Source organism: Schistocerca serialis, chromosome 11 (genome assembly GCF_023864345.2).
Source record: "Schistocerca serialis cubense isolate TAMUIC-IGC-003099 chromosome 11, iqSchSeri2.2, whole genome shotgun sequence".
Classification (NCBI taxonomy): Eukaryota; Metazoa; Arthropoda; class Insecta; order Orthoptera; family Acrididae; genus Schistocerca; species Schistocerca serialis.
Genome location: NC_064648.1, coordinates 149414435 through 149433624, shown reverse-complemented (window position 1 = coordinate 149433624; position 19190 = coordinate 149414435). Strand labels below are relative to the sequence as shown.

Below are 19190 nucleotides of genomic sequence, written 5' to 3'. Positions count from 1 at the left end.
GGTACCATGCAACTAAGAGTAGAAAGACACACACAGATAAAGATGAAATAATAGATGCAGGCTTAGCAGAAATTGAGAAATATGTTTTGTATGATGAAGAAAATAAGGACGATAGTAAGAGACAAGGCAGTCCAGACATTCATATGGAAATTGATAAGTTGAGAGGGAATCAATTGAATTGGAATTCCAATTTCTGATGTGTATGAAAGTTAAGGGGTAGAACAAAGCACAAACAGATTTTGTTGAGTTGTCTGTGGTGGGTATTTAGATTAAAGTAGCAATGAGGAGTTATAGTGAAGTTGTGAGTAAGTAGATTCTACTGTCAGAATCAATAACCTAACATTTATCCAGGGATACTTTGTGACAGCTGATCCCAATGAGAAAGTTATTTTGGGGATGAACTGAATAGAAAAAACTAAAGTACGATTTTGCAGGGCAGCCAAAGAGCTCAGTTTTAATGAACAGTAAAGTTGTATTTCTTCTCAAACAAAATTAATCATTATAAATGGGAATATAATTTATCAGATCAGGGGGGAGGTGTAAAGTATACAGGGTGTTACAAAAAGGTACAGCCAAACTTTCAGGAAACAATCCTCACTCATTATGTACTGTACTTCCTCGATTCACCGTCAGTTGGCCCAATTGAAGGAAGGTAACGTTGAGTTCGGTGCTTGTGTTGACATGTGACACACTGCTCTACAGCACTAGCATCAAGCACATCAGTACGTAGCATCAACAGGTTAGTGTTCATCATGAACGTGGTTTTGCAGTCTTTGCAATGTTTACAAATGCGGAGTTGGTAGATGCCCATTTGATGTATGGATTAGCATGGAGCAATAGCCGTGGCGCGGTACGTTTGTATCGAGACAGATTTCCAGAACAAAGGTGTCCCGACAGGAAGACGTTCGAAGCAATTGATCGGCGTCTTTGGGACCACGGAACATTCCAGCCTATGATTCGCAACTGGGGAAGATCTATAATGATGAGTACACCTGCAATGGACGAGGCAATTCTTCGTGCAGTTGATGACAACCCTAATGTCAGCGTCAGAGAAGTTGCTGCTGTACAAGGCAACGTTGACCACTTCACTGTATGGAGAGTGCTACTGGAGAACCAGTTGTTTCCATACCATGTACAGCGTGTGCAGGCACTATCAGCAGCTGATTGGCCTCCATGGGTACACTTCTGCGAATGGTTCATCCAACAATGTGTCAATCCTCATTTCAGTGCAAATGTTCTCTTTATGGATGAGGCTTCATTCCAACGTGATCAAATTTTAAATTTTCATAATCAGCATGTGTGGGCTGACGAGAAACCGCACGCAATTGTGCAATCACGTCATCTACACAGATTTTCTGTGAACTTTTGGGCAGGCATTGTTGGTGATGTCTTGATTGGGCCCCATGTTCTTCCACCTACGCTCAATGGAGCACGTTATCACGATTTCATGTGGGATACTCTACCTGTGCTGCTAGAACATGTGCCTTTACAAGTACGACACAACATGTGGTTCATGCACGATGGAGCTCCTGCACATTTCAGTCGAAGTGTTCGTACACTTCTCAACAACAGATTCGGTGACCGATGGATTGGTAGAGGCGGACCAATTCCGTGGCCTCCATGCTCCCCTGACCTCAACCATCTTGACTTTCATTTATGGGGGCATTTGAAAGCTCTTGTCTACACAACCCCGGTACCAAATGTAGAGATTCTTCGTGCTCGTATTGTGGACGGCTGTGATACAATACGCCATTCTCCAGGGCTGCATCAGCGCATCAGGGATTCCATGCGACAGAGGGTGGATGCATGTATCCTCGCTAACGGAGGACATTTTGAACATTTCCTGTAACAAAGTGTTTGAAGTCACGCTGGTACGTTCTGTTGCTGTGTGTTTCCATTCCATGATTAATGTGATTTGAAGAGAAGTAACAAAATGAGCTCTAACATGGAAAGTAAGCGTTTCCGAACACATGTCCACATAACATATTCTCTTTCTTTGTGTGTGAGGAATGTTTCCTGAAAGTTTGGCCATACCTTTTTGTAACACCCTGTATAGATGATAAAGGTTACACTGAAGAAGAGGAAAATAGTTTAAATGAGAGGGAAGATTGGGAATATTAACATTGTTGTATCTTTCTACTAGTGTGTGTGAGGGTGTTGAGTGAACAGTGTTGCAGTGTGTACACAAATCGACCACTAACTGCATCAGTGCTGGCCAGTCACTAGAGGCTGCCTAGAGGAAACATGCACATGGCAACGTCTCCACCATGGCATCTACTTGTGATTCATGCCTGTATATGCATGGAGCAGCACTAATTCACCCTCATTATGTTCTTTTATTTGCACCCAGTCACTTCAGTTTTTCTGTTTATGGCTTATGTTGCGGCTTCTGTATGATTCTTTTGTCTTGTCACATTAGAAGTCACAAGATGATTATTCCCATTATTGTTCAAAGGTTTATGAATAAAGCCACATTTCTGTTACTTCAATTGGTTTCATGTTTTACCTGGTTACTACAATCATAATTTTCAACTAATGATCAACTTCCATTGTGATTTGTGGCTGATGATCTCCATTCACGATTTCCAAATGCTAACATCATAGGTACTCTTTATATATCCTTTGCACTAAGGTATGTCATGGTCCTCCATCAACTCTGTTCCCCACTTGTTGTTATTCCCACATACGCCATGTGAGAAGCTCTGATACTAGTGTGTGAACATCATAAGTGGGAATATCAGTGACAATGAATGTTGGAGTCTGGATTGGAGACACACTCAGACAGTGTAATAGTTACGGTGACTGCTTGTGTTAAGCATGATAGCCAGGTTCTATTTTGGCAGAAAATTTCAATATTTAGGGATTCAAAAAATCATTTGACTAGATATCAAATCACATTGGAATGCACCCATAGCAAGCCATAAGCTCACTCAGATGTTAACATTCACTGTTTGCCTCATTTTTCTGCTTAATGTTGCTTCAAGATGTGTTTCTGAGAAACTCCAATTAGTAATTCTCACAACATCTCGGTTTCCTGGAATGGCAGTGCACCAAAACCCTGCTTTCACAACAGTTTCCTTGAGGACTAAATTTTATGACACACAACCATGACAGAGAGCAGAAACTACATTGAAGAATCTCTGGGAAATAATACAGTTTCTATGGCACACTTCCCATATAATTGCATTTATGTGACTTTGAACTGAACATAGTTCTCACTGTTAATCCAGAAAAGGATGTACACCTCCTTCATGCACACCTGTTCAAAATTTTAAATGTCACCATATCATAACTCAAAAACATAAAATAAGATTTTTCCTCATAAAGAGGAAAAAACAGGAAATTCAATTTTACAGTAACATATTTAACACCAAAATAAGTAGCACTGTGAGCGTGGAAACAGCACAAGTGGAACTCACCTCATGCGAGAGACGATGGCATTGTCCGGCGGAGGAGTATGGCTGGGAGCTGTGAGTTGCGCATTGGTGACACGAGTCTGGCTGTGGTCCCTGTGGAACTGAGAGCTGGAGGTGGGGGTGCTCCCTGTAGTGGCCAGCATGCTGTGCATAGAGGCAGTGGGTGGGTGAGTGCTTTCACATGGGGGTCAGGAGGTTGCTTACTTCAGGCAGTACTGCATTGCGATTGGGTACAAATGTAATAGAACACATGCTGCCACCAAAAATGGTCTATCATTTAACATAAATTACTTACAGTCTCCACAGGTGTACCTTACTACAAACTAAACAACAAACTGTTCAAAATTATGCACAAAGTAAAGGTAAATATAAGTGCCAATAGTATTGCTGGACTAACAGGAGAATTACTGTACAGAACAGTTCTAATACATCACTAAAGCAATAATCACACAGAAATTATAAGAGCATTAATGAAGTTGTCTCACATCTGTAAATGTATTTAATGTAAGACTGATCATCAAATGTTGTTCAAATCATTTGTAGCTTGTGTGTCACAGACTAGGCTATAAGAGGACAGAGAAATGAACAGAACAGACATAAGGTTTTGAACATAGCAACAAAGGCAATTCAGAGAAGATGGCATTCCACAAGGGTGATGATTCATGACAGAATGGAGCTAAATCAGTGGCAAATTTAGCTGCCATTAAAAATATTAGTAACACCATAGAGAACTTCAAACAAAGCAGGAGAGCAGAGATTAGATACCTATTTCTAATCTAATCTAATCTAATCTAATCTACCATGCTGACAATTGTGTTAACCAGTACACACCATCCATGTCTGCACTGTAGAATGGAGTGTGCTAAAATAGAACTCACATTCAGGGCTACGGCTTAATAGAGAGGAGTCAGTGTGAAAGGAAGATCCAGCATCTTCTGTGAATGCCTGCAGCAGCTATTTGGTTATATTGATTCGTTTGTTTTCTTTTAGGGTGTGCATCAGGTGGGTTACAAGTTATCAGCTAGATCCTACTGCGCCTGTGCTTACAGCACCTTGTTTATGGGATGTCCTGGATACACAACTCCACTGTGGCCCATACACTTCTTGTTAGAGCCTGGTGTATTTCGTATGATGTGCCTTAAAAATTATATCAGATACCCCCTGTACTGTTTGGAGGTAATAAAATAATTTACTAAGGAAATTGTTGGCACATTGTTGTCATATACTGAGGAAGTAAAGCCAATTACACAACACCCAAAGTTGTACGATTCCGTACTGTGGCAGGCACACGATGTGGCAGGATGAAAGAAATGTCAGCTCTTAATTACAGACCAATACACTGCACTTCTAATTAGGTGTTTTTATCCAGTGCAATCATCAATATTAATGTGGCTGCTTGTGAAAGTTGGAACTGCCAGTTACTAGGCTTCTGACATATGAAGAGATCTGTCTGTCAGCTCTAAGATGTGGTTATGGCCACTGAATGTGTACTGTGGGACATGAATGTGGGAAAGCTGTGGGCCTAGTGATAAGCTTTATTACATGTAAAAGTTGTACTAGGTCAGCATTTATAGTTGGCAACATGAGAAATGGGACTCTGTAAATATGTTATTCCCTTCCCTCTCTCATGTTTGAGCATACTACAACGCCCCTGGTGCTAGTAAAGAGTGACATACTTTCTCAACTTCAACTTGTTTCTAATGCTGCCATTTATAGGTGTATCATTATCAACAGCAGTAAAGACACAAAACTACAGGAGGCTGCTTTTTGTAAAGAGGTTTACTGTGACCTTTAAATCGTGCAAAACAAGAACTGTGAACTCGCTTCTCTAGCTACAAACTGCTTCTGTCATTGTGTCTGTTTTTGTGTTGAGAAGCGCACCTTTGTAGCCCCAGCGTGAATGCTATCTTCTGGGTACACTGTAAACAATTCTTTGTTCAGAAGCTTGATGCCAAAATTTAAATAACAATGTGTTGTACACAAGGAATATAACTGAAGTGATGAAAAAATAAGAATGGATTTGTTTAAGATGAAAACAGGTTACGAAGCTACAAAAAACTATACATTTCCACGATCTTCTAGCTTACTTAACTCCAAATAGACGTTTAGAGAACCATTGAACCTGTTATGAAAAGGAAATGAAAGTATCGTTAGTTACTTCGGAATGACCATCGATGGTGCATATTACAGCACAGACAAATCTAATGAAAATCAGTGACAAACAGTTTAACACACACACACACACACACACACACACACACACACACACACACACACACACACACACACACACACCAAACAAAATGGGAATAAAAGAAGAATTGCTTGTCTTGTGCTTACCTGGTTTCTGCTGATGGCTCAGCGAGGAGCCTAGTTACTTCAATCACATCTTCAAGCTGGTTCCGCATTGCATCTGCCCAACACTGTGTGGCCAATACTTTGTGCGTGTGGGCCTTCACGAAAGCGATGGCGGCCGCAGTGAGGTTCTGACATGAGTATCTCACAGCGAGGACAGCCGCGGCCGCTGCGTTGTCGACGGCCAGCTGTGCAATCACCTGCTGCTCACACAAAGATTTCAGGGCTGACAAGCCGTATTTGTCTGCGACTGCCAGCAGTTTGGGGGCCATGTTGGGCAGCTTGGGGGCCTGGAGCGTATACATATAGGTCAGCATCTGCCTCAGCACTTCGCCTTCCACGTCTGGAATAGTGACTTGGCCACTGCTGGCCTCCAGCGTGTCGTGCTGGAACATGGCAGCCAACACGGGGCTCCTGGCAGACAGGACTGCCTTGTGCGCCATCAACCGTGTCTCCCCCGCGATCATCGTCACAATGGCGCCATCCTCTGCATCCAGAAGGGCACCCAGGTCCACGGCTGCAGTCTCAACATTGATAATGGGTGCCATTGCAGATGTTTCTGAAACATAGCATCACTGAGCAGCCCTTTTCCTTTACACAGCACTCTCAATATTTGTACATTGTACAGGCGGATGAAACAACAGTTGGTAAATACCTTATTGTGTGTAGCTGATCCCACAGATAATAGCTACAGATCTTCAACAACACAGCATTACTATTTACAGATCTTCAACAACACAGTATCACTATTTCCCTTGTTGTTTCAAAATACCCTCATTCTGCACATGCCTTCAGAATGGGTGAAGACTGTTTCTTCAGTTTCTAGCTACAGTGCTGTGTCACTGGATCTCGAAGTCTTTCAAGGTGTAGGTCTAGCACAATACCAACAAGGTCAAAAAGAGCTATTGAAGTGCTACAGTAGATGCCTTTATCTGATAATCTCCCCACAATAACATGTATTCTGACGTTTATGTTTATGGCTGAAGCTCCAAAACTGGAGTACAGCTTTTTGAGTTATCAACTGTTGTTCCATGATGTGTCACAATGCTTGTGACCTCAAGAAAATATTTAACATCAAATCCTAGATTTATTGTGTCATAGAATACATTTTAGGCTAATGATGTATCACAGAAAACAGAGTTTTCTCATCAGGATAAAGAGTTGACAGATGTTAAGGATGTATATCTCTACCCATAATTCAGTTTATAATAAACGGGGAAACTACAAGTGAAAACAATCTCGTCATCTTAAGCACTATAATGATGATCAAAGTAGCAGTAGTTTAACTAAACAATAAATGATAATCAAATGTATTGAAATACACATTGCTGCACACTGTAATTGAAGAGTTCAGTGTTAAAGGTCACGTCCCCCTTCTTCTTATTCTGGGGTGTGGAAGAGTATTTATAATATCACTCTTTTCTATTGAGCAAATGTCTTCTCTAGGAGGGACCTATATTGTGGTTTGGCCACTGATAAATGAAGATTTCCTCGACAACAAAAAAATGGGGTCAACTGCATCAAATTTAAGCACCTCCCCCACATAATGTCTTAGTTAGGTTTTACCAGCGTACCTTACTACTGTGCAGTCAGTTGTAGTTAATCGCTCTACAGCTTTCAAAGCCCAATCATTCCTTTGTTCTGCTTCTTTCTCCACAGTTCCCCATTCCTCCTCTTGTGCCACACTCTCCTCCAAAACATCACTGTAGTAGTCCTCGTCGGATTCTCTGAGGCTGTACTCATCACCGCCTCATTCTGAAGTACCTTCCATAATTTATGAAGCTCCCGCATGTTGCAATAATTATAGGTCAGCAACTTCTGTTAAGCACTACATCCGAAAACCAGCCAAAGTTTCAGATTTCTCTTTCTTTATTCACTCAATGACCCATTTTCAGATCATTTTAACATATTCAAGAACAGTAATCCCAAAAATGCAAAAACCATGTCAAGAATGCACAAACGAACAGTTACACTGCATAGAGATAACTGGGCTGTAGTGTTTCTTTGCGCATTTTTAGCACACTTTTTGCATTTTTGGAAATACCATTTTTGACTATCTTATGATGAAAATTGGTCCCAGGCCGAAACTAGTCACTGAGTAAAAAAAGTGAAATTTGCAGCTTTGGCTGGTTTTACATTGTACTTCCATAAGCTGTCTCTTTTTAGAGATTCTTTTGCGAGAACCAGCAACCTTCCTACTGGTCATCCCATCAGCCTCATTTTTTAGTGATTTCTTAACTTTACGATCTTGTTTCAACTTTTCAATTGCTTCCGTTTACTTTTGTCGGGATATAAGCCTCTTATGCATTCATGTGAAGTTTTTACCTCTTGCGTGGGTAAACTCCTCCATTTAGAAAGCCTGTCTAACGGAAGGGCCTGTCCTCTCCCCATGAAAATTGAGTGCTGCAGCAAGTGAACAATCCTTTCCCCCACTGTTGAATTTTCATGGAAAAAATGAACAGCAATGCAAACACACATAAAATGTTTGAAAGGCTAATGCATTCGTTAAACTACAATATCAACACTATTTACTTACCCCCACAAAACAGAAAATATTGCAAACAATTCCTTGACGATAATATAGAAGCGCTGTTGATCTCAGTAACCTTACTGTAATGGGATGCATGACTAAGAAGCTTCTAGAAATGCTACGACTGATACCAGTGCATTCTACGTTAGAACGAAACACACATAGTTCACTATATGACCACACGGTGGCAGTTCTGCAAGTTCATTCACACTCACATACAAATTGATCACACTTATGAGAGACACTGGCCTTCTGCTCATTAATCTCACAAGTCCCACAGTTTTGTGAGGCAAGACTGGAAACAATATTCCTATAATGCAGGGAACAGCTTTCTGACTGGGCCTCACTGTGCATGGACGATTGTACTGATGGTGACAAAGGCTCTAACAGTGTAGGACCATAACGTCTAACCCAGTACATCACAGATTTCCAGGTGGTTCTGTCACATACACAGTTCACAGAAACAAGCGTAACTCTCATTCGAGAACAGTAGCCATTTTACTGATCTATAACTTTGATGTAAATCATATACTATTTCTATAACTCTATTGATATGCTGTCTCCATATCTGGAGCGTTGTTTGGGCTGAAACTTCCTGGCAGATTAAAACTGCGTGTTTTACTGGCATTCGGACCTGGGATCATTGCCTTTTGTGGGCAAGTGCTCCATTGACTGAGATATCCAAGCTTGACACACAACCTGCCATCACAGCTTCAGCTTAACCCTTCCAGACCCACTGGCTAAAACCGAGTACGTTAATGTTTAGAATGTATTAGCTGCAACAGCAGTATTTTCCCTCAATGGAAACCTGATGTGCATATCTGTGGGTGTTCAGTCTTTTCATCATGCACATGTGCTGCCACATGTTGGACATCACTGTACAAATATCAACAAGCGAATGTAAACACAGTCTTTGTGCAGCAGCTTGTCACCACAGGAGTTCACGGAAGTTGTTGGTTAGTGATACTGCACTGTATAACTGAGTATCATTATTATTTTCGAATGGTAATAATTGAATTATCAGTGCATTTGTCACAACAGTGTATATTTCAACACAAATTATTTTAGTCCATAAAATGAAGCACACTGTAAAAAGTATATATTCGAAACGAATACATATATTTGTATAAATTTTGCGTCTAAAATCATTAAAAAATCAGCTAAGATCATTAGAGCATAAAGAAAAATTTTTCTCCCTCCAGCAAAAAATCAAGTCTGAAAGGGTTAATTTGTTGTTGTTGTGGTCTTAGTCCTGAGACTGGTTTGATGCAGCTCTCCATGCTACTCTATCCTGTGCAAGCTTCTTCATCTCCCAGTACCTACTGCAACCTACATCCTTCTGAATCTGCTTAGTGTATTCATCTCTTGGTCTCCCTCTACGATTTTTACCCTCCACGCTGCCCTCCAATGCTAAATTTGTGATCCCTTGATGCCTCAAAACATGTCCTACCAACCGATCCCTTCTTCTAGTCAAGTTGTGCCACAAACTTCGCTTCTCCCCAATCCTATTCAATACCTCCTCATTAGTTACGTGATCTTCGGCATTCTTCTGTAGCACAACATTTCGAAAGCATCTATTCTCTTCTTGTCCAAACTGGTTATCGTCCATGTTTCACTTTCATACATGGCTACACTCCATACAAATACTTTCAGAAACGACTTCCTGACACTGTAAAAAGTGAAACGAATTAAGAGGCTTAGCATATTCCCGTACATGGCTGTAAAAGATAGAGACTGCACCAGTGGCATCATGAGACACTGCATCACCCGAGTGAGGGCGGTGTGTGGTGGCTAGCATCGAGGGGTAAGGGGTTGCCACTTATCAATCACACGGTGACAAGTAGGTGGAAAAATAGGACATTGTAACAAGTGGATCAGAGCAGATGAATTATTTTCTCACCTACTGACCCCAGTACCGTACTGGATTAATTTTTTCAATGGTAGAATGGTCGGCAAATGTTATTTTCCAACAGCTTACAGGGCACCAGACCAATTTCTGGGCAGGTACCCATTCACCTTTCTACCTGGTGTGGGTTCACTACGTTCCTTATCGATGTTAGTGGTCAAATCCACATCTACATAGCTACTCTGAAAATCACACTAATGTGCCTGGCAGAGGATACATGTAACCACTTTCATGAGAATTCTTCTATTAATCCACACTTTAACAGCATCACGTGCGAAGAATGGGCTCCTACATCTTCCTATCCTATATCCTTGGGACGTGTGCAGAGTCGGAGGCATTGAGTGGCATGATGTGTTTTTTACTAACAATCTTTTGTTCAAACTATATTCCATCGATTTCACAGACCAACAGGATGCTGTGAATTAAAAAAATACTACCCCATACATGTGAAGAATATCGATTTAATTAACTTGCATAAATTTTTTATATCATCGTGTTAGCAGTACAACAGTTAAGGGGAGGGTGTGTGCGAGTGGGTGACATGGAGCAGAACAGCAGATTAAGTGCAGAACGCTAGGTTAATTTACATAATTTTTATGTAAAACTCAGTACAAAAGTTTAAGGGAATGGGTGACAAAGAAGAAAGCGCCAGAAATGGAGTTCAAAAGCATGTCAAATTCGAAAAGTGTACCAGAAAATGGTGGGAGGACGTAACTAATTACTTCATTTGGTATCAAAGGCGGTACAATAGTTTAAGGAAATATGGGTGACATGTAAAAGCACTTAACAGAACAATAGGTTAAGTGCCAACAAATGGGCAAACATTAGGTTGACACCCAGAGCATAGTGCTGAACATTAGGTTATGCATCATGCTTGTCTATGTAATTACTTCTTACAGACCTACATGTTTCCAAACAGCAGAGAATGATGAGCAAGAGAATTCCAACCCCCACAAACTGATTTTTTATAAATAAACAACATACCCTTGATTTTCCCGTTATGAGGCCCTTCCTCTCCATCACCAGACCGCCATCTTGGATTATGTCAAGGAAATGATGACAGTGCCCTCTGGTGGCAGTACTGTGTACTAGGTCAGTTGGACTCCAGACATCATTGCAACCACACTGTTCCCTGCCATCTTGGATAACAGTACTTGCATCATCAGCTGTCTTGGATTACATCATGGGTGAGAGTGCCCTCTGGTGGTGGTACTGTTTACTAGGTCAGTTAGAGTCCAGACCTCATGGTGAACACATTGGATGGCTGTATTGCATCAAATTGTTTAAATAAATGGTGTGTGCAAAATAAAAAACTTTATATCTAATGAAGGTTGAGTCCTCTCCTCACCATTTCCTAGGATGAGGTGGCAATCGGGTGACTTAGGTTAGTGGAGGTAGTCCAAGTGCCCTTTCTTTTTCACTATTTTCTTAGGTTAGTAGAGATAGCTTGTTGACATATCTACCAGACTTCCTGCTAATCCCAAGGAATAGGTGGTGGTCGGATGACTTAGGTTAGTGGCTGTACTCCAAATGACCTATCTTTCCGCCATTTTTCTTAGGTTTGTAGATGTGTGTTGCATTATCCTGATGGAATTTGAACTTGCCGCCATTTTCTGGGGGAAGGGGTTAAGTTATTGGAGGTAGCCCAATTGATCTATCTTCCTGTCAAAATTCAAACCCCACCATAATCTGCCATCTTGAATTACGTCATGGTCGCCATATTGGGTGATGTCATGCACTTTTACCAAGTCTACACGTCGCAATCTTGGATGACATCATCGCCGCCATCTTGGATGCATCTGGCAACAATGCAGAGTGGCTCAGAACTGGCCTTGTCCCAATACTGGCATGCACTAACAGTTTGCACAGGCATAATAGCATCTTTAGGCTTTGGAAGAACAGTGCCTAGTACTAACAAATACTGAAATTGTCGATAAAGCCCGTCTACTACGGTTTATGGTGTCATCAAAATGCTGAAAAATCACATGTCAAATTCACGGTAACTAAAAATGCGCCATAACAATACTTATAGTTGGTGTAGAAAGTTGTTAGCCCAAGAAGAAACAAATGAAGAGCGGTTCAGACTTGATCCTAAGAACAAATGGGTGTACAATGACTACTTGGCCTTTGTAGATGACCTGGCCATTTTTACTAACAACATAGAGTCAGCAGTTAACAATTTCAATAGGCTGTCAGGAGGAAGATAGACCAGGCATCACAACCATACTGTAGCCTGTCATCTTAGGCTACGCTATAGATCAGACTGCCAGCACAATGTACATCACAAGACATAAAAACTAGGTACCAAGTAAATATCATCAGCGTTCTGTCATATCTCTGCCTGTGCTTGTATGGTATCACATGGCACATCATTACGCCATGGGTCGATGCCGCTCCCGTTATAGGTAGGTGTGGCCTATCCCAGTTTAGACAGTTGCCTAGTCTGGAAATATCAGTATATGCAGAACATAAGGAGTAGCGAGGCATTAAGAGAAGTGAAATGTAGACGTAAATACCCGACGGAAATCACAGCCAACTGTACTGTGTTAATTAAACAGTGGCTAAATTGTTATTAATAAATGCATCACAACCACGAAAATGAAATCATAGCAAATAATCATTATTGATAGCAAAAGAACGATTTTTCAAATATTTTATTGTAATGTTAACCTGTTTCAGTCTAGGCGTTGATCATCAGACCATTACATATCTCTGAAATGCAAATAATGTTTTTCTTAGAGGGAATCAGGAGCAGATAAGGAGAATATAAGAGATTTATAAACTTGGGTGGTGTGCAGAGACATGAGGCAGAACAAGAAACGTAAGGGAGACATTCACGGACGTATATAAGGGGGGAGGCAGGGGGTCCGGACCCCCCCCCCCTTCCTTAGTTTACACAAAAAAACGCCAATATTAGAAGAATACCCGCTTTTGAAACTCCGTGCCACAAAATGGTAGCACACTGCGCTTGTTTGACGTAGTGACAACTCATGGAGGAATGTGGCTGCAAAAAAATAGCTGTGCCCTGCGGCGGGGTGTCTACCCCCACCCGCACTGTGTGTGCAACGGAAGTGAGTGCAATCTTGCCAACCGTAGCGGAATTCCGCTACGCGTATTGGAGTTTTTTGGCCTTCGTGGCGTAGCAGCGAAATTATGAAATTGTTAAAAATTTAGCGGAATTCAACTTTCTTTTGCGAAATGTAAAACCCTCGTAAATTTTCACTGCCAAGTACAAAACATGTAATATATGCACGGGAATGCAGATACCGAACAGTCTTTCTCCATGATGACAGGCATTAAAACTAAAAGGCCTAGTATGAATAGACTTCCAAAACAAGAACCGTTATTGATCATTATTATATTTCGTACGTAATTACGGAGGGACATTTCCGTAAGTTTGAAAAACGTATCGATTATTATCTGAGAACTGAAGGTGATCAAAATATTGCTCCATCAACAAATTCATACATTTCACTGTGATTTTAATAAACATTGAAACGTTTCACACACACAATGCTAAAAAAAAAAAAAAAAAACCTTGTAAATTAATTCCTTACGCCTTAGCCAGATCAGATTGCATATACAGAGGAAAATTACCTGTCGCATCAAACTACAATTACTATATTAACAGCTACTATTTGAGTGAAGCACGATATTCAGGTCCACCAGTGAACACTGTCGTCCTAGCTGTCGCTGATCGTTAAATGCCCCAGCTGGAAAGATATGGGAATATATTAGTTTATAGCTTAAATTATTTATTTAGCCTGTATATCGTCAGGAATTATGTAGACTATATCATAAATTACATTTGAAACTGTAGTGGAATTTGGAAGTGCTCGTAGCGGAATTAACTTATTTTTGGCTGGCAACACTGAACGGAACCAATCCAGTGTGTTCTGTCGCTTCCCCTTGGATGGACACAATTAGAGATGGGCAAAACTGAAACACGTAACTGTTTCGAAACAAATGAAACAGTACAATGTAATGTTCCGATACGTTGTTTCGAAACAGTGAAACAGTTTGTGTTTTGTAATCTAATAAACCTACACATTTTATCATCTTGAATGTCTACTCTATAAGTATGTCCATATAAACACAAATGACGTGCGAGAGCGCTAATCATATCGCAGAAAGTATGAAACTATCACTTAGGCGTCTTGGCAGTTTCGTATTTCCTGCAGCAAATGCGCTGCTTTCGTGTCGTGTGGCTTTCATACTTTTCAATTGGCTGAGGGCAGCCATAGCTGAAGACAGAAGAACCACCACGAACGGAACTGGGGGTGGGAGCAAACTGCAGAAACAACGGATATGCTACTGGGATTTCCACATTCCCTTAGTATGGGTTATATACCCATACTGCTAATTTACATGCACACAAAGAGAATCATTGTGGATAATAGGCACAGTGACTATAGACTCACAAATAACGCAAAATAATTCGAATAAACAACAAAATATAACAGAAAAAATTTTTGTCTTTCGAGGTGTTTCGAACCGCTACTATAAATTCACCATGCTTCCCAGCCCTTCCCGTTCACCATTAGACTATCAGTGATATGTCAAACAGATTGCTGGCAATTATACCTACATCAAATTTATGTATATGTCTAATAACTGTCACTCTGCGCCTTTTTTTATTCAAAATGTTTAGGCTTACTTGCGTTACTCAATATGATTACTGTACATGAACAGAGAAGCGTATGTTATAAAAAAAGTGCAATTTAACTGAATGATTTTCACATATTTATTATTTTGAATGTGAATAGTATGCGTTGTTTTCTTGTTTGGTTAGTGTTTATAAAGCATTTGTTACGCCATTTCGTAATAGGACAGTCAGCTAGAAACGAAGCTTTATTTTCGGATATCCTAAGCTTCATGATATTGCCTGTCAAAAAGATTTCGACACTCTTGAAAGTGTCTCATGAAGTGGTATGTTAAATGTGTTTCAGTACCTGTGCCGAGCCCGAATCTCGTCCGACACAGAGCGGAATGAAACATCACTGTTTCGATGCAATCAGTCCGTTCCAGGCACAGGTGGAATGGAACAGCCTTATTTTGAAACAACGATACAGTTTCTGTGTCTGGCTCGAGATCGAATCTGGTTCCGTTATCCGAGAGAGGGGCGGAATGAAACACCACTGTTTCGAAACAATGAACCACAGCCGTTGCGAAACACTGAAACAGTTCCACGTATCGATACACTGTATCGATACATAGAAACAGTGGCCAAGTCTAGACACAATTAGAGTGACGAAGTTTGGGACGTCGTGTGTTAAGCCAGCTTAAACTGTGTGTGCGTGTGTTTGGTTGTTAAAAGAGTCGTCTTTGAAAAAAAAAAAAAAAAAAAACTATGAAACGGACAAGACAGAAATCCCTTCCGTTTTTTTTTTTTTTTTTTTATAAAACAGAGACACTGAATTCTGATGCACTTCTTTCGAAAGAGAGTGGCATGTCACCACGTGATGCGGAATCTCAGCATGAAGAAGCGGGACCATCCACGAAAACTGAGGATGAAGCAAAGAAGGGTGAGTCTCCTATTTACCATTATAAAAAGGGTTATATGATTTTGAGCCGCAGTTTTGTAAAAAATAAAGAAGAATCTTCTAGTTTAACATTTAATTACAAGTGAACAAATGGGCCTATCGCAAAATACGTCACACCAATTTTTTCTAGTTTAATTCTGCGTTAGGTTATTATATGAGAGAATTTGCTTATAATGTTTAATAACTATTTTCTATTTATATTTATAGTAACAACTGTCTGGATTATGGGCGTTTTCCCTAGGAACTACTCACTTCAAAACTCTTGAAACGTGTTAGTCTGATGTTAATGAAATTTCATGTGGTTACAGGCACATGTATTGGCAGTGTAAATCTCAACTTACAGAATTATTCAATCACTTATTGAAAGTTTCTTATAATTTTTCTAAAATAAGTTTTCCATGGTCAATATAAACATAGAAAGCGTGTGATTGTTTTGGAGCTCTCTTTTTGTGGTACCTAACTTGAAACTATGATCACTGAGACTGTACAGTGTGATATAATTTTATGAAGTTTAATATCGGATAATGGTTGCAACTATGTCCATGTTGAAGTAGCTTTTTATGCCAGCAAAAATGGTGACTGTTCATTGGATGAAAAGTAAATGTAACAAACTGTGGCGGATAAAAAAAATTTACAACCCTAAACACACCGTATTATACGCGTCCCACTTCATTTTGTGCGTTTGTTTTTGTCACTCTTATTCACGTTAAAGACACTTATACAATTGTCAAGCAACACCTGCACAAAAAAAATTTGTACATAAAAAGTTCCAGTTGAAAATCGTACCACACTGTACACGAGGAGAAAGCTTTTTACTTTAAACACAACACTGACTAGTTTGGATTACTTGACCAAACTGTGCTATGAGATAAATGAGATGATGATATGGCATTGTTGGCCGGGAGGCCCCATGCGGGGAAGTTCGGTCGCCGTATTGCAAGTTCTTTTTAGTTGACGCCACTTCGGCGACTGGCGAGTCAATGATGATGAAGAACACACAACACCCAGTCATCACGAAGTAGAGAAAATCCCTGACCCCGCCGGGAATCGAACCTGGGACCCTGTGCACAAGAAGCGAGAACGCTACCGCAAGACCACGAGCTGCGGACTGCTATGAGATAAAATCGTTAAGACAAGAATGACAATGCAGAATAATTTGATTTCATTGTCGCCTCTTTCTCTATTCTCAATGAACGTTAACTTAATAGCCGACAGCATTATGGCAATAATAACTTTTGAAAACTCGATTCCAGACGGAAAATGAGTGTTTATATTTCCATTGAGTCGCCAAGTAAACTAACAACATCTCAAACTTGTATTGTCGATTGTCGTCGTTACGGCTTGTTCAAACTACCAGGTTATTTCACAATATTAATCATTCTTGTCATGTGTTAGAGCAGTTATTTTGAAAACATAAAATATTCAATCGAATGCAAAAAAATGCCGACCTCTAAAGGTACCGCCCTTACGCTCGTGCCTGGTGGGCCTATACGTAAATCCATCTCTGAAGACAAAGGTACAGGTACAGTGCGTAATAGACTTGGCCACTGTTTCTTTGTATCGATACAGTGTATCGATACAGTGTATCGATACGTGGAACTGTTTCAGTGTTTCGGAACGGCTGTGGTTCACTGTTTCGAAACAGTGGTGTTTCATTTCGCCCCTGTCTCGGACAACCAGACCAGATTCGATCTCGAGCCAGACACAGAAACTGTATCGTTGTTTCAAAATAAGGCTGTTTCAGTCCACTTGTGCTTGGAACGGACTAATTGTATCGAAACAGTGATGTTTCATTCTGCTCTGTGTCGGACGAGATTCGGGCTCGGCACAGGTACTGAAACACAACATACCACTTCGTGAAACACTTCAAGAGTGTCGAAATCTTTTTGACAGGCATGAAGCTTAGGATATCCGAAAATAAAGCTTCGTTTCTAGCTGACTGTCCTATTCCGAAATGGCGTAACATCTGCTTTATAAACACTAACCAAACAATAAAACAACACATACTATTCACTTTCAAAATAATAAATATGTGAAAATCATTCAGTTAAATTACACTTTTTTTATAACATACACATCTCTGTTCATGTACAGTAATCATATTGAGAAACGCAAGTAAGCCTAAACATTTTGAATAAAAAAAAAAGGCGCAGAGTGACGGTTATTATATACATAAATTTGATGTAGGTATAATTGCCAGCAATCTGTTTGACATATCACTGATAGTGTAATGGTGAACGGGAAGGGCTGGGAAGCATGGTGAATTTATAGTAACGGTTCGAAACACCTTGAAAGACAAAAATTTTTTCTGTTATATTTTGTTGTTTATTCGAATTATTTTGCGTTATTTGTGAGTCTATAGTCACTGTGCCTATTATCCACAAAGATTCCCTTTGTCTGCACGTAAATTAGCAGTACGGGTATATTACCAATACTAAGGGAATGTGGGAATCCCAGTAGCATATCCGTCGGTTCTGCAGTTTGCTCCCACCTCCAGTTCCGTTCGTGGTGGTTCTTCTGTCTTCAGCTATGGCTGTCCTCAGCCAATTGAAAAGTATAAAAGTCACACAACACGAAAGCAGCGCATTTGCTGCAGGAAACTGCCAAGACGCCTAAGGGATAGTTTCATACTTTCTGCGACATGATTAGCGCTCTCGCACCTCATTTGTGTTTATATGGACATACTTATAGAGTAGACATTCAAGATGATAAAATGTGTAGGTTTATTAGATTACAAAACACAAACTGTTTCACTGTTTCGAAACAGCATATCGAAACATTACAGTGTACTGTTTCACTTGTTTCGAAACAGTTACGTGTTTCAGTTTGCCCATCTCTAGTGTGTAAACTTTTAGATGGCAGACCTCTCCCTAGTCCTGAATCGGCAGAAGTCGGTAAACGTCGGGAGGCTTCGGTAGGCACGCAGATTCGACTGCCGCCAACATTACGTAGCTGACTGTGTTGTACAAGGTAGCCATTGTCGTCTGCTTCGTTAATGTTTTGCGCTGTACTGTTCTGCGTGTTTTCATTGTGCAGTTGTGCTAAACATTATCAAAATGAGTGAAGAGGCAGTTGCTTTTTTTAACACGTTTGCGAAACGTGTTGCGAATAATGTTAGTAGTGAAGAAATAACAGAACAAAACGTCATGCCTGACGCGGCACTTTTTCACGCATCTCGATGTTTACCACGTCATATCTCCTGAATTATATGTCGTAAAGAGACATAAATCTGCCGGCGCATTTACTGATATATGTGGATACTGTATGCGAAATATATTGCGATTAGAGTTAATAGTAACTAAATAATACATTAAAACGCCATGCCTACTGGGGCAGATTTACGGTATGTACTGAGAAACTGTAGTAAGCGACAACCTTTTTCCCCTTTCATTATTTTGTGACGGGAGTCAGCGAGAAAAATTTTCCTAAAAGTTTGAAAT

The 19190-nt window shown here is 40.3% G+C and overlaps 1 protein-coding gene across 1 annotated transcript in view; it reads right to left on the bottom strand.

The window, feature by feature from the left end:
• The window catches only part of LOC126427353 (ankyrin-1-like), a 97469-nt gene that overhangs the window by 19495 nt on the left and 58784 nt on the right, over window positions 1–19190 (bottom strand). Inside the window, exons 2-3 of the mRNA XM_050089685.1 lie at window positions 5757–6330; window positions 3420–3560 (exon numbers count right to left, since the gene is read on the bottom strand). Coding sequence (XP_049945642.1) covers window positions 3420–3560; window positions 5757–6319 — 704 coding nt within the window. The 5' untranslated portion in view covers window positions 6320–6330. The remainder of the gene's footprint in view (window positions 1–3419; window positions 3561–5756; window positions 6331–19190) is intronic.